This window comes from Staurois parvus, unplaced genomic scaffold (genome assembly GCF_062004578.1).
Source record: "Staurois parvus isolate SC_StPar_1 unplaced genomic scaffold, SC_StPar_1.0 ptg000444l, whole genome shotgun sequence".
Lineage (NCBI taxonomy): Eukaryota > Metazoa > Chordata > Amphibia > Anura > Ranidae > Staurois > Staurois parvus.
Genome location: NW_028318240.1, coordinates 1,137,190 through 1,153,986, shown reverse-complemented (window position 1 = coordinate 1,153,986; position 16,797 = coordinate 1,137,190). Strand labels below are relative to the sequence as shown.

General features: G+C 46.2%; 1 protein-coding gene across 1 annotated transcript in view; it reads left to right on the top strand.

Annotated features, from left to right (window-relative positions):
• LOC149453936 (phospholipid phosphatase 3-like) overlaps positions 1-16,797 on the top strand; it is a 43,791-nt gene that overhangs the window by 9,999 nt on the left and 16,995 nt on the right. The window contains exon 3 of the mRNA XM_089688007.1: positions 1,533-1,804. Coding sequence (XP_089544133.1) covers positions 1,533-1,804 — 272 coding nt within the window. The remainder of the gene's footprint in view (positions 1-1,532; positions 1,805-16,797) is intronic.

Sequence of the window (16,797 nt, the reverse complement as noted above, 5' to 3'; positions counted from 1 at the left end):
GCCCCCAGCAACATTGTTCCCCAGTAAAAATTGATCCACCCAGGAACAATAAACCCCACTAGTAACAATAGATCTTCCAGTAGCCAGCAGTCAATAGACCCTCCAGCAGCCAGAAACAACAGACTGCCCCCATAAACAATAAACCCCCAGCAACAATAGATATCCCAGTAACCAGCAGTCAATAGACCCTCCCGCAGCCAGAAACAGCCCCCTCAGCAACAATATAACCCCCAGCAACAATAGATCCCCCAGAAACAATAGATTACACAGGAACGATAGATTCCCCAGGAGTAAGAGATCCACCTAGCCCCCAGCAACATTATACCCCAGCAAAAATTGATCCACCCCAGGAACAATAAACTCCACAAGCAACAATAGATCTTCCAGTAGCCAGCAGTCAATAGTCCCTCCAGCAGCCAGAAACAATGGCCCCTTCAGCAACACTAGAACCCCCAGCAACAATAGAACCCCCAACAACAATAGATCCCCCAGAAACAATAGACCCTCTAGTAGCCAGAAACAACAGACCACCCCAGAAACAATAAACCCCCAGCAACAATAGATATCCCAGTAACCAGCAGTCAATAGACCCTCCCGCAGCCAGAAACAATACCCCCCTTAGCAACAGTAGAACCCCTAGAAACAATAGATCCCCAGAAACAATAGATCCTCTAGGAACAATAGATTCCCCAGGAGCTATCTAGCCCCCAGCAACATTGTACCCCAGCAAAAATGGATCCACCTCAGGAACATAAACCCCACTAGCAACAATAGATCTTCCAGTAGCCAGCAGTCAATAGTCCCTCCCGCAGCCAGAAACAATGGCCCCTCAGCAACACTAGAACCCCCAGCAACAATAGAACCCCCAACAACAATAGATCCCCCAGAAACAATAGATTCCCCAGGAGCAATAGATTCCCCAGGAGCAAGAGATCTACCTAGAGCCCAGCAACATTGTACCCTAGCAAAAATGGATCCACCCCAGGAACAATAAACCCCACTAGCAACAATAGATCTTCCAGCAGTCAATAGACTCTCCAGCAGCCAGAAATAATAGACTCCTCCCTCAATAGTAGCCCCCCAGCAATAATAGATCCTCCAGCACGTGTTTCTGCATGTGTTTTCAGGTGTTTCCTGGGCTTGGCAAGGGGAGGAGAGCGATTATAGGATATTCTTAGCTATGTATTTGCTGTTACTGAAGATTTTGTTGATGAGCTGCGACTTCTCGGGGTCCATGCCATCCATCCGGCTAGTTGTGACCCCATATTTGTGACATGTGAAAAACACAAATGGGGGGCCGCATCCAAGAGGCAGCCATATTGTCCGATCACCACGAGCCACAAATAAATCGAATTGTAAACAGAACGTTATTAATAGAACAGGACACAATGGCCAATATTGTTTAGAAGGAAAAATAACAGAAATCTCGAGACGAGTAACGACAATCTGCTTCCTCCTCAGCGACTGTTTATGCGATTTTGGCCGGTGGCCATTGCAGTGGCCCTGATAACGGTTTTTATCGTCCTTGGCAGATCGTCCTGGGGGAATGTCATTGGGTCAACAAGCAGCGTCGGTCGGAGTCGGGTCCCCGGGAAGGATACTTGTCCAGCATCTACCGGCAGCTTCTTCCCTTTTTGTTTGGCATGAGCCTGGGACAGCTGCTGACCAATGTGGCTAAGCTGAGCGTAGGTCGCCTGAGGCCGTACTTCCTCGCCGTGTGCCAACCAATCGCCTTCAACTGTACAGCGGGATTCGTGGAGGATTACACGTGTACAGGGGACCCCAGCGCTATCACAGAGGCCAGGTGAGGAAACTTTATTTACTATCGTTCTGCTGCTAAACGTTAATGCAGATTGTCCAATCCCATTGTAAGGTGTATGATCGCGATCTGATTGTCCAATCTTAATGTAAGGTGTTTGATCGCGATCTGATTGTCCAATCTCAATGTAAGGTGTTTGATCGCGATCTGATTGTCCAATCTCAATGTAAGGTGTATGATCGCGATCTGATTGTCCAATCTTAATGTAAGGTGTATGATCGCGATCTGATTGTCCAATCTCAATGTAAGGTGTATGATCGCGATCTGATTGTCCAATCTCAATGTAAGGTGTATGATCGCGATCTGATTGTCCAATCTCAATGTAAGGTCTATGATCGCGATCTGATTGTCCGATCTCATTGTAAGGTGTATGATCACATATACTCCACTTTAAAAAAAGAGAGAGAGTATACCTGGAGAGAGAGGAGAGAGAGAGAAGGAGAGAGAGAGAAAGGGGGGGGGGTGAGAGGGGGAAAGAGACAGAGACAGAGAGAGAGAAGGATGAGGGAGAGGGGGAGAGAGTGGGGGGAGAGGGAGAGAGAGGGGGAGCGAGAGGGGGAGAGGGACCGGGAGAGGGAGAGAGAGGGTGGGGATAGAGGGAGAGAGAGAGGGAGGGAGAGAGGGGGGTGAGAGAGAGGGGGAGAGAGAGAGGGAGGGAGAGGGGGCGCGAGACGGAGACAGAGAGAGAGGGAGAGAGAGGGTTTGGTGAGGGGGAGAGAGGGGGAGAGAGAGCGAGGGAAGAGAGCGAGAGGGAGAGAGACAGAGAGAGAGTGGGAGAGAGGAAGAGAGAGAGTGGGAGAGGGAGAGAGGGAGAGGGGGGAGAGAGACCGAGAGAGAGGGGGAGATAAAGGGGGAGAGAGAGAGGGGGAGAGGGGGGAGGGAGAGAGACGAAGATAGGGGGAGGAAGGGAGAGGGAGAGAGGGGGGGAGCAAGAGGGGGGGAGAGACAGAGGGGGGGTAGAGAGAGGGGGGAGGGGGGGGGGAGAGAGAGGGAGAGGGGGAGAGGGGGGAGAGAGAAGGGGGGGAGAGGGGGGAGCGAGAGGGGGAGAGAGACCGAGAGAGAGGGAGATAGAGAGAGGGGGGAGAGAGGAGGGGAGAGGGGGGGGAGAGCGCGAGAGGGACAGAGAGAGAGGGGGAGAGGGGAGGGAGAGCGAGCGGGAGCGAGAGGGAGAGAGAGACAGGGAGAGTATAGAGAGAGAGGGGGAAGAGAGAGAGAGAGCGGGAGAGGGGAAGGGGGAGAGGGGGGCCGAGAGGGAGAGGGAGAGAGAGGGGGAGGGGAGAGAGAGGGGAGGGAGGGGGAGAGGGTGAGAGGGAGAGGGGGAGAGAGGGAGAGAGAGGGAGGGGGGGAGGGAGAGAGAAGGAAAGAGAGGCATCGAGAGAGGGGGAGGGAGAGAGAGGGAGAGAGAGGGGGATTGAGAGAGGGGGTAGAGAGAGGGGGGAGGGGGAGAGCGACATGGAGAGAGAGAGAGAGACAGAGAGGGAGAGAGAGAGGGGGGGGAGGGAGAAAGGGAGGGAGAGAAATGGAAAGAGATAGGGAGAGAGGGAGAGGGGGAGAGAGGGGGGGAGGGGGAGAGAGAGGGGGGAAGGGGGAGAGGGTGGGGAGAGAGAGAGACAGAGAGAGAAAGAGGGAGCGAGAGGGGGAGAGAGACCGGGAGAGAGGGAGAGAGGGGGGAGAGAGAGGAGGGGGAGAGAGAGGGGGGAGAGAGAGGAGGGGGAGAGAGAGGGGGAGAGAGAGGAGGGGGGGAGAGAGGGGGGAGAGGAGACAGGAGAGAGAGGGGGGGAGAGGGGGAGAGAGAAAGGGGGGGGAGAGAGAGGGAGTAGCATAAAAGTAGTGCAGGAACCTACGTGTCCAAAGTCACATTTGCTTGTTTTGTCTATTAGGAATGTATGACAGTAGTATCCATGTACTGCAACTTTAATGGCTCTTTACACTCTCTGGCACTCGAGTAGCATGAAAGTTGCATCAAAGTGGTGCAGGACCTTTGACGTGTCCAAAGTCACATTTGTTTGTTTCGGCTATTAGAAAAGTATGATAGTAGTGTTCATGTACTGCAACATTGATGTGACTTTACACTCTCTGGCACTCAAGTCATATCAAAGTACTCACTACATGAACAGAACTGTCATACTTTCCTATAAGCCCCAAGAAAAGAAAACTGCATCAAACACGCGTCAAAAAAATACATAAAAAACGTGTGTTCAAAAATGAAAAGCGCGCCGTTAAAACACATCAACTGCAACCTGCTTAGATATGAACCTAGCCTCACTCAGGATCTTTCTGTCATCCCTGAGTATAAACATCAGTAAACTATGACATCCGTGTGCAGCTGGACATATACACGTGTCCGAGTCCGTGCAGTGATGCACATACTATACAGACCTTTCTTGCGTTGCCATGCAGGAACTTTGTGCCAGGAATATTTGGCGTTCACTCATCAGTACCGTGTACAAGAAGCCTTCCACAGGTCAGTCAGCATAGGTAGGCGGAGGGGGGAGAGGACAATTTTAGGATTTGTTAGTGTTAAGCTGGCCATACACGTGTAGATTTTCCAATGAGAATATTTGTGAAAAAAGTCATACGAAAATTCTTTGAAAATTCCACGAATGGACAAATGTCGTTCAAAAATTGTCTTTTGCTTTTAACATTCGACTTTTAAATGAATATAAATTTTGAACGATAACCACATACACTGGCCGAAAATTCGTTTGATGGAGAAGAGTTTTCCTTCCCGCCCCTTCAACTTTTCCCATCACTGCTGTTGAAATTGAACTCTTGAATAACAATCTATACGTTTATGGGTAGCTTTAGTGTTAAGCCTGGCCATACATGTGTAGATTTTCAGACGAGAAAATTCGTAAGAAAAGTCGTACAAAAATTCTTTGCGCATTCGATGAATGGACAAATGTCGTTCGAAAATTGTCTTTTGCTTTTAACATTCAACTTTAAAATGAATGTAATTTCTGAATGATAACCACATACACCAGCCAAAAATTTATTTGATCGAGAAAAGTTTGCCTTCCTGACCCTTCGATTTTTTTCCATCACTGCGGTCGAAAACGAACATCGATTTGACCCCCACTAACGATTTGAAAATCAAGCGAATATTCTTGAAACAAAGATTCTTGAACGAAAATCTATACGTGTATGGCCAGCTTTAGTGTTAAGGCTGGCCATACACTATACAATTTTCTGTCCAATTTGATGTGACCACCGCATTACATTACAGCGCATTACAGCGGTCACATGACCCTAAACCCCGCCCCACCTCCTGGCTTCTGAAACTCTTAAAGGGCCGGGAGGCGCCGGCGTGAAGGGGTTAACCCCCCTGGCGGTATTCCCGAGTGTAGCTCGGGGTAAAGTTTCAGCACCACAAGCGGTAACCCCGAGCTACACTTGGGAATACCCTGCAGCGTTGCTCCGGGATCCCTCCAGCACTTACCTTGTCCTGCGCTCCCGCGATGTCCCCCCTGCAGTGTCCCCTGTAATGTCCTCCGGCCAATGCCGGCACCTGTCTTCCAGGTTCCGTTCCCTGCAACGTCGGGACGTACGGGGGACGGAAATGGCAGGAAATTCAAAAATGTAAGTGACATTCACTCAATACACTAAAATCACATAGTATTCCATTACTGTATCAAACCATTTCACATACATTGTGTCCCGAGTGCTTTGTCCGGCGCCCTGCCTGCATTTTTACTGTTCTTTCTGCCTGGAAACTGAGAAACGTCCATGGCGTCCAAAAAGCATCCCTTTAGGTCAAAAGCGGTTTTAGACCGGCTAGAGAACAGCGATAGTAAATCAGAACCACTTGCAGAATTGAGTGATAATGATTCGTGGGGGAAATTCCTCATCAGACACTGAAAACGATTCTGCGACTTTGCTCAGTGATGTGCGAACTTGGCGCTATATTTCACATTTCAGTGTTTTTGGTTTGATATTATTGAATTAAATTTATTATTATATTATTATTTTTTATGATTATTTATTAAATTATAATTTATGATTTCGTATTTCAAATTTTATCATCCCCGGGATGTTTACTAGACTCTTGTTCGGACAGATTTCAGTGAGTTATTCCTAAAAATTACAGGCCTACAATAAAAAAAAATAGATATTTCCATGCAAAAAAATGTATCGCTTTGAGCACAGAAATATGGACATAATCAGACCGCTAGGGAGGCTACCAACACTCCGAAATCGGTCCGCAAAACGCAGTGCGATGTGCAGAATTGGATCACATAGGTGTGAATACTCATCCAATTCTAGCGCAGACCAAAAAAGGGTCCTGCACCTTTTTGGTGCGGGTGCATTGCGATTAGTCATACAAAATGTATGGCTCCGATCGCACCGTGCACAAATTGCATGTGATTGGCACAGGAGTGCGGTTCCCGGACGAATCACATGCGATGTACCGCATCAACACGTATGTGAACCCGTGCTTAGGCTGGAGTTCCACTTTAGGAGAACGCAGCAGATGTGGAGGAGAGAGAAGTTGGAATGTGGAGTAGAAGTGACCTGACTCGGCGTATTGTGCCGCCACAAATTGCCCGTAGCCGGCAGTGACAGTGATGCCTTTGTCTACAAACACACAAGCCACTGTTCAGTCTGTTCCCTGAATCTCACAAAGAACAACGGGACGTTTTTAGTTGATATATTGCGGTGAAGTTTCGCTGAAACAAACATCTTGTACTGATATCGTGGAATCCCCGAAGGCAGGGATTCCAGAGGAATAATAAAAACCGCTTCCTCCCACGATACCCTTCCCTACCAAATCGCTGTGCGCCATACGATCGTCAAGACATAATGTTTGGGTGACCTCGCTGGTCCGATTAAAACCATTTTTTACCGTTCCCTTGTACTGGAACGATGAAGCCTTTCCCCTGCCTGTCTGAGTCATGTCGTGAAGAGTGATGGAGAGAAAAGATCGAAAAGCGGTGGCTAATGAGCTTCCTGCCTGGTTGGCGTGCCTGCAAGATATGGTCTTTATTAGTAAGGACGGAGATGAGTAAGAATAGCAACAAAGAACGGGTATTCCCCTAATAGAGAAACTCGAAATGCTTGATTTAACCCTTTCAATGGCAAAGCCATTTTTTGTGATTTTTTTTTTTGCACACGAAAATGGCCTAAAGGTTCATTATATGTAAAAAAAACCAAAAAACCCACACATGGTGTCCCTTTAGATGTGCATGCTCCTCATTAGCTGTGCAATCTGCTGATCAGTTGCTTGATTACATTGTATTAGGCCCCTTTCACAAGGGGCAAACTCCATCAAGCAGAAACACCTGCTTAGCGGGGGATCTGTCTGCCGCTCCCTGCTTGTGCAGAGTGGACACGGACACAGCCCATGTCCGAAAATGGCATAAAGATTCATTATATGAAAAAAAAACAAAAAAACAAAAACCCACACATGGTGTCCCTTTGGATGTGCATGCTCCTCATTAGCTGTGCCATCTGCTGCTCAGTTACTTGATTATGTTGTATTAGGTCCCTTTCACAAGGGGCAAACTCCATCAAGCAGATCTGCCTGCTCAGCGGGGGATCTGTCTGCCGCTCCTTGCTTGTGCAGAGTGGACACGGACATAGCTCGTTGTTCTCTATGAGGTGGCTGGATGTACACATCCTTTCACATCCGATCGTCAGCAGATTTGATCCGCTAGATCAGGGGTCTCCAAACCTTTCAAACAAAGGGCCAGTTTACTATCTGTCTGACTTTAAGGGGGCTGAATTGTGGCCAGTGGGGGTTGCCAATGTCCCAAGCCCCGCATCAGTGAGAAAAAACATTGCTTCAGGGTTGGTGGTCAGGAGGATGAGGAGTAGTGCCCTAGTGTTGGCACTGGTGTTAAGAATAGTGCCCCAGCATTGGCACTGGTGGGAGGATTAGCACCCTAGTGTTGGCACTGGTGAGAGGAATAGTGCCCCAGTGTTGGCACTGCTGGGAGGAATAGCTCCCCAGCATTGGCACTGGTAGAAGGAACAGTGACCCAGCATTGACACTGATGGGAAGAATAGTGCTCCAGCATTGGCACTGATGGGAGGAATAGTGCCCCGGCATTGGCACTGGTGGGTTGAATAGTGCCCCAGCATTGGCACTGGTGGGTGAAATATTGCCCCAGCATTGGCACTGGTGGGTAGAATAGTGCTCCAGCATTGATACTGGTGGGTAGAATAGTGCCTCAGCATTGACACTGGTGGGTAGAATAGTGCCCCAGCATTGGCACTGGTGGGAGGAATAGAACCCTAGCATTGGCACTGGTGGGAGGAACAGTGCCCCAGTGTTGGCACTGGTGGGAGGAATAGCTCCCCAGCATTGGCACTGGTAGAAGGAACAGTGACCCAGCATTGACACTGATGGGAAGAATAGTGCTCCAGCATTGGCACTGATGGGAGGAATAGTGCCCCGGCATTGGCACTGGTGGGTTGAATAGTGCCCCAGCATTGGCACTGGTGGGTGAAATATTGCCCCAGCATTGGCACTGGTGGGTAGAATAGTGCTCCAGCATTGATACTGGTGGGTAGAATAGTGCCTCAGCATTGACACTGGTGGGTAGAATAGTGCCCCAGCATTGGCACTGGTGGGAGGAATAGAACCCTAGCATTGGCACTGGTGGGAGGAACAGTGCCCCAGTGTTGGCACTGGTGGGAGGAATAGCTCCCTAGCGTTGGCACTGGTAGAAGGAACAGTGACCCAGCATTGGCACTGGTGGGAGGAATAGTGCCCCAGCATTGGCACTGGTGGGAAGAATAGTGCTCCAGCATTGGCACTGGTGGGTGGAATAGTGCTCCAGCATTGGCACTGGTGGGAGGAATAGTGCTCCAGCATTGGCACTGGTGGGAGGAATAGTGCTCCAGCATTGGCACTGATGGGAGGAATAGTGCCCCGGCATTGGCACTGGTGGGTTGAATAGTGCCCCAGCATTGGCACTGGTGGGTGAAATATTGCCCCAGCATTGGCACTGGTGGGAGGAATAGTGCCCCAGCATTGGCACTGGTGGGAGGAATAGTGCCCCAGCATTGGCACTGGTGGGAGGAATAGTGCCCCAGCATTGGCATTGGTGGGTAGAATAGTGCCCCGGCATTAGTGTCAGTGGCAGGTATTATACCCCACTGTTGGTATCAGTAGGACAAATAGTGGCCCAAGGTCCGGGTAAAGGCTAGCAAAGGGCCACATCCGACCCTAGGGCCACAGTTTGGAGACCACTGCCCTAGAAGGATGGGGGAACGTATATGGCTTACAGCACAGTGTATAATGTGGCATATTTAATGTACAAAAAAATTGCAAAGTAGTTGAGAACCATGACTGGGAATTGTACATCAAAAAGGTTTATGATCAATGAAAGGAAAGTGAGCAGCAGCGGGTTAATTTACAGTGGTGGGAGGTGGATGGCAAAGGGCTGTGCAGTGCTAGTACTGTTGTTTTCACTATGGTGTGTGATATTCCATAATTAGGGCTGTTTTTCCACTGCTAATCACTCCGCATTGCTTTTAGTCCTTTGCATGATCTTGGTAAAACGAACTGTAACATTCTAAACATACCTACTTTGATCATTTAGAGGTCATTGCAGTCTTCAAATGGTTTTGGTAGTACAGAAACGACAGTAGATGGAATGGGCAGTGGCTGAAAGGCTCTACAGTCAAATAGGAGGAAATCCGGATGGGTTGTGGAATCATTTCAAACAGATTACGTTTCCACTTTTCGGAAAGAGGACATGACCCGTATTCCCTTAGGTATGCACAGCAATATAGGATGTGGAGGAATTACGAGGACGCTTTCCTTGATATAACCAGCCCTATGTGTAGAACAGGGTTTCTCAACCAGGGTTCCATGGAACTCTAGGATTCCTCCAGAGGTGGCTAGGGGGTTCCTTGAGCAGTGAGCAATCCTGCCTCTCAGATAGGTTTCCACTGACACCATTGATCTTTTTAGCCATCTGTAAGGGGGTAATTCTTCCCAATGACCACCAATGTAAGGAGCGTTCTTCCCATTGACCATCACACTAATGTATCATGAGTTGTAGATATAGTCATTTGTAGCAGGGGTTTGTAACAGCAGTCATTTGTAACAGGAAAAACCATTACTGTAGCTGGCGTTATCACATTTGCCTCTTAGAGGATTGTTCCTCCTCAGCTTTATTGTACTCATCTTCTCTGCTCTTAATCAACAAATAACCATTTACTGGCACAGCTGAGAGGCAGGAAATACATTAACCTAGAAAGTTACCTTTCAGTCCATTCTTCTGACTCATACAGCAATTAAGAATCAGTCCCTTAAAATAGCGATCGCTCACCGGAAGCACTTTTGTTCGCTTCTTCATAGCCAAATCAAGCAAGTTTGCAAATATAATATATGTCTTTTTCCTGCCGTCCCCTGAGAGTTCTACTAGAATCCTCAACCATTTCACTGGATCTCCAAACCTACAGCAATGGTTTTTCCTGTATTTGGTGGAGCATTTCACATTTTTCAGAGTTAAAGTGTTACAAAACCCAGGACCCTGCATTCACTATATCTGGTCTCCCAGGACCCTGCATTCACTATATCCGGTCTCCCCGGACCCTGCATTCACTATATCTGGTCTCCCCGGACCCTGCATTCACTATATCTGGTCTCCCTGGACCCTGCATTCACTATATCTGCTCTCCCAGGACCCTGCATTCACTATATCTGGTCTCCCAGGACCCTGCATTCACTATATCCGGTCTCCCTGGACTCTGCATTCACTATATCTGGTCTCCCAGGACCCTGCATTAATTATATACGCTCTCCTTGGACCCTGCATTCACTATATCTGGTCTCCCAGGACCCTGCATTCACTATATCTTCTCTCCTCGGACCCTGCATTCACTATATCTGGTCTCCCCGGACCCTGCATTCACTATATCTGGTCTCCCCGGACCCTGCATTCACTATAACTGGTCTCCCAGGACCCTGCATTCACTATATCTGGTCTCCCAGGACCCTGCATTCACTATATCCGCTCTCCCCGGACCCTGCATTCACTATATCCGCTCTCCCCGGATCCTGCATTCACTATATTTGGTCTCCCCGGACCCTGCATTCACTATATCTGCTCTCCCCAGACCCTGCATTCGCTATATCTGGTCTCCCCGAACCCTGCATTCGCTATATCCGGTCTCCCCGGACCCTGCATTCGCTATATCCGGTCTCCCCGGACCCTGCATTCACTATATCTGGTCTCCCCGGACCCTGCATTCGCTATATCCGGTCTCCCCGGACCCTGCATTCACTATATCTGGTCTCCCAGGACCCTGCATTCATTATATCTGGTCTCCCCAGACGCTGCATTCACTATATCCGCTCTCCCCGGACCCTGCATTCACTATATCTGGTCTCCCCGGACCCTGCATTCACTATATCCGGTGTCCCCGGACCCTGCATTCACTATATCTGGTCTCCCACAGTACACACAACATGGAAATGCAATTATTTTAGTAAATATAAACTGCTAAATACATTTTTCTCATCAGCAGTATATAGCAGTTTTGTGACTTTTGTCAGTGTTCAGCAGAGCACTGGTTAAAGCTTGTAGAAGGAGTTTTCTTCTTTCTAGGAGAATGCAAAACCCCTGACCTCTATCTGGTCTGGACAGTGCTGATTGGCCCTGTGGTGATCACATGCACTCTCCGAAGAAAAAAAAAACCTCTCTAGCAGTACACACTAAACTGAGCATATGCAGAAGGTCCACAGGTTCAGTCTGTCTCATCAGAGCGGACATTTGGACAAGAGGAGAGGCAGAGAAGACAGGATCAAACAGCCTTATTACACAATGCAGAGGATTAACCCCTTAGGTTACACAGTGAGTACAGCAAGCATGCTTTACTGCATCTACAGACTGATTTTACTGTTGTGGGTTTAGTAACATTTTAAGGTTACAAGGGTAAAGAAGTACTCTAACCTACACCGGGGTTTCAGGAGGAGCTGCTGAAGATGGAACCATTTACGTCTAATAGGACTATTTATAGAAATCCAGATTTACCTGGAGTGAATAATTGGTGGATGTCAGTTTCACTGCTTTTTGTAAATGCCCCCAAGGGATCTGGATCAATCTAGATAAGGAACTGAATTTCCTCACTTCACCTGTCCACATAATACCAGAATATATATACTGTAGAATAATATATAGAATGAAATGTGGCCATTACCTGCCAATTTAATTTTTTTTCAATTCATTAAGAGAAAGATGGAGTTTTACTCTTCTCCTAGACCTCATGGGTGGGATCTCAGTAGTGAGATGCCAAACCACTCCCCCAAAAATGACCATATTTCTTGGAATATATAATTAACGTGGCACTGCCCAGATAGCATGGTCCAACAGCCAGAGCTGGGGAATGTCTCCCCTCTGGTTCTAGGATAGTGCTAAAAACTCAGCAGTGAATTATACCTTACATGACTCCTCCCAAAACCTCCTCAGACCAAACTGTACTGTAAACATACACATCCCAGGTACCCTGTTACCCAATCTAATTGAAAATGGCCACCATCTCTCAGGGTTTTTTTTAATGGATTACAAAACAAATGGATTGTACTCTTCTCCTAGACCTCGTGGGTGGGATCTACGCAAAGAGATGTCAAATCACTCCCCCAAGGATGGCCGTATTCCTTGGAATATATAATGAATACAGCACTGCCCAGATAGCATGGTCCAACAGCCAGAACTGAGGGAAGTCTCCCTGTGGGTTCTAGGACAGTGTTAAAAATGCCCCATACTTACCCTACTGTGAATATTGGCTATTTTACACCCCCCAGGTATCCTATCACCTAATCTAATTGAATGTGGCCATCATCTACCATTTTTTTTTAAATTCATTAAGAGAAAAATTGAATTTTATGCTTCTCTTAGACCTTGTGGGCAGGCTCTTAGTAGTGCGATACCAAACCATTCCCTTTGGGGGTGGGATCTTATTAGTGAGATGCCAAACCACTCCCCCAAGGATGGCCATATTCATTGGAATATATAATGAATACAGCACTGCCCAGAGAACATGTTGCAATAGCCAGAGCTGTGGGATGCTTCCTCTGTGGGTTCTAGGATAGTGTTAAAAACTCATCAAAGAGTCAAGTATTGCCTGATTCCACCCAAAACTCCCCAGACCCTACTGTAACTATAGGCAATTTTATACCCCCCACCCCCCAGGTATCCTATCACCTAATATATTTAAATGTGGCCATCATCTACCTTTTTAAATAAAGAGAAATATATTTTTACACCTCTCTTGGACCTCGTGGGTGGGATCTCAGCTATGATATGCCAAACCACTCCCCCAAGGATGACCATATTGGAATGTACTGTATAATGAAGGGAGCAGTGCCCAGATAGCACAGTCAGAGCTTGGGGAGACCTCCCATGTGGGTTCCAGGACAGTGCTAAAAAAGTAAACCTTGGCTGACTCCCACCAAAATCTATTCTACAGTAATAGACAATGTGTCTGACTTCACTCTGACTTTTTATTGTTCCAGATCAAATATTTAAAATTTGACTTATATTTGCAACATTTGCTAGTAAGTCATTTTTGATAAGACTTTCACAGCTTTACTTACTGTTCCGTGTTTTGATTACTGTGGTTCATGTGAAGATATGTAATTGTATACAGCCATCTGTAATTTGGGGAAAGTGGTTAGAATTGCTGAATAATGACTATTGTTAAAAGCAGCTTAGAGAATTTGTTGATTCTGTCTATATCCATTGATTTATCCTGCTGCAGCAGACTGTAATTTCATTTTGAGGCTTTCACATCTTCCTCACATATGTTAGTATTATCAGCCCGATGCTTGATGAAAAGGGCTGGTCCACAAAGTAGTCGCATGACCAATTTCAAGTGGCTGTTGATGGCAAGTCACATGGCTCTTCCATTCCTTACCTCCTTATACTTTCCCTCAATTGCAGACTGGCTTGGATCAATTGTTATATTACCATACTAACAATCTACTTGTATCTTCAAGTGGAGCTTCCCATTGATGCAATAAATCCACCCTTGAGTGTCCTTTTGGTTGCTTTATTGCTGAACGATTGTTTTAGTACAATGCTAAACCTACAAACCCTCAAGGTCTCTCAACAGACAGATAACATTAAGTAGCTCAAACAGATAGTGAACAATGGGAAAGCGCTACCACTCAAGCATTAAGAGCAGACTTTCTTGGCCGGGGTTCTGTGGAATCTTAGGGTTCCTGAAGAGCAGCCATTCACACCATGGTTCCATGGAAATTTAGGGTTCCTCCAGAGGTTGCTTGTTATTCCTTGAGCTGTGGCTTATTGACCTCCCTGAATAGATCCATGTCCAATGCCATTTGGCAGAGCCAGCTGCATGATGCCAATTATATTTTTAGCTGTCTATAAGGGTACCGTTCTGACCACCACTGAGCTGCATTATTCCCACTAACCACCAATGTAGGAGTATTGTTCCCGCAGACCAACAATGGATTGGTTTTAGCTGGCCTTCCCCTAGACCAGAAAAGTATTTCAAGTTTTCCTTTGGGTAAATAAAAGGTTGAAAAAAGCTGTTCTATGGGTCTTTAGGAATTCCTTGAGCCAAAAGCAATTTCTGCTTCTCATAAAAGTGACCGCTAACACCAATCTTTTTAGGTATTTAGAGGTGAAGGTGGGCTCTTCTAACTGACCACAAATGTAAGCACTCTTTCCAGTGACCATCACATAAATGTACCATGAGCTGTAGATAAAGGAAGTTTTTAGAAAGGGTTGCATAGCTATCCTTGGGGGAGTGGTTTGGCATGTCACAGCTGAGATCCCACCCACGAGGTCTAAGAGAGGTGTAAAAATATCTTTCTCTTAATTTAAAAAAGATAAATGATGGCCACATTCAAATATATTAGGTGATAGGATAATACAGTCAGACCCATAAATATTGGGACATCGACACAATTCTAACATTTTTGGCTCTATATACCACCACAATGGATTTGAAATGAAACGAACAAGATGTGCTTTAACTGCAGACTGTCAGCTTTAATTTGAGGGTATTTACATCCAAATCAGGTGAACGGTGTAGGAATTACAACAGTTTGCATGTGTGCCTCCTGGAGAGTGTTCTTGATCTGGCCAACTGTTATGAAAGGTGTTTTCTTCACCAGGGAAAGAATTCTTCGGTCATCCACCACAGTTGTTTTCCGTGGTCTTCCGGGTCTTTTGGTGTTGCTGAGCTCACCGGTGCATTCCTTCTTTTTAAGAATGTTCCAAACAGTTGTTTTGGCCACGCCTAATGTTTTTGCTATCTCTCTGATGGGTTTGTTTTGTTTTTTCAGCCTAATGATGGCTTGCTTCACTGATAGTGACAGCTCTTTGGATCTCATCTTGAGAGTTGACAGCAACAGATTCCAAATGCAAATAGCACACTTGAAATGAACTCTGGACCTTTTATCTGCTCATTGTAATTGGGATAATGAGGGAATAACACACACCTGGCCATGGAACAACTGAGAAGCCAATTGTCCCGTTACTTTTGGTCCCTTAACAAGTGGGAGGCACATATGCAAACTGTTGTAATTCCTACACCGTTGACCTGATTTGGATGTAAATACCCTCAAATTAAAGCTGACAGTCTGCAGTGAAAGCACATCTTGTTTGTTTCATTTCAAATCCATTGTGGTGGTGTATAGAGCCAAAAATGTTAGAATTGTGTCGATGTCCCAATATTTATGGACCTGACTGTATATGTGGAATCTTAGGATTCCTGTAGGGCAACCATTCACACCATGGTTCCATGGAAAATTAGGGTTCCTCCAGAAGTTGCTTGGTAATCCAGGTTAGCTGGGTGGAAAAGGCACAGGCTCTTCTAGTTCAACCAATCACAAAAAAAAAAAAAAAATCCCAGAAAACCTTTGTATACACAATCCTATGCCAAGCATTGATCCACAGGAAGGTGAGAAGCCCTACAAGAGTATATAGGATTCCCTGAAACCAGAAATGTATTTTAAGGGTTTCTCATTTTTAAAAGCTTGAGAAAGGCTGACTACACTCGGTGAGAATATCGGACGAATGATCTTCTGGGATTTTTGCATGGTAGTCTCATATCGAAAATGAAGAGGTTACTAAAGTTAGGAAAATTCTCATAAGACAGAATGCAACTTTGGAAGTGAAATAATGTATTGTATTGTAATGTATTCTTTTGTTTCTGAGCATGCGTGGCCTTGGGCTTCAGTTTTTTCTTCGTACAAATACTGAACTGTACTGGTATCGTATGAGAACAATTATTGGACGATTGTTCGATTTTCTTATTGTGTGTACTAGGCATTAGCGTGATGCAGCATTGTTCAGTAAAAAAAAAAAAGAAACAAACAAAAAAGAAGTGTTTACAAGTAATTAGTTAAACTATAACTTATAACATCATTATCGACTCACATTATTGATTATAAATCAATCATGAAGAATAATGCAACTTTGATGACAATTTTGTAACAATCATGTCTATGTATCTCCATTTTAATATGCCCTAACTTAAAGCCTCTGAAAAAAATTAGTCAGCAGATACAAAAGCTGCTGACTTTTAAAAAACAGCCACTCACCTCTCCCAGGATTCAGCAGGGTGCTGTCATTAAATTTACCGGCCATCCTCTGTCCCTGGCGCTGGCATCTTAAAGTGTTACTAAACCCACACCAGTACAATCAGTCTGTATATACAGTAAAGCATGCTTGTTATACTCACTGTGGAACTTAAGGGGTTAATCCTCCACATGGTGTAAAAAGGCTGGCTGATCCTGTCTTCTCTGATCCTCTCCTTCTTCTACTGTCCCCAATCCATCTGCAGATAATGCAGAGCTCTAGGAGTCACCCTGCACATGCTCAGTTTACTGTGTATGGCTAAAGAGCTTTTTTTTTTTCTTTGGGAGGGTGTATGTGATCAGCACGGAGCCAATCAGTGCTGTCCAGACAGAGGGTCAGGGGTTATGCAGCCTTATGGGACAGTCAGAGAAGAATGATAATTCCTCCTACAAGCTTTAACCAGTGGTCGAA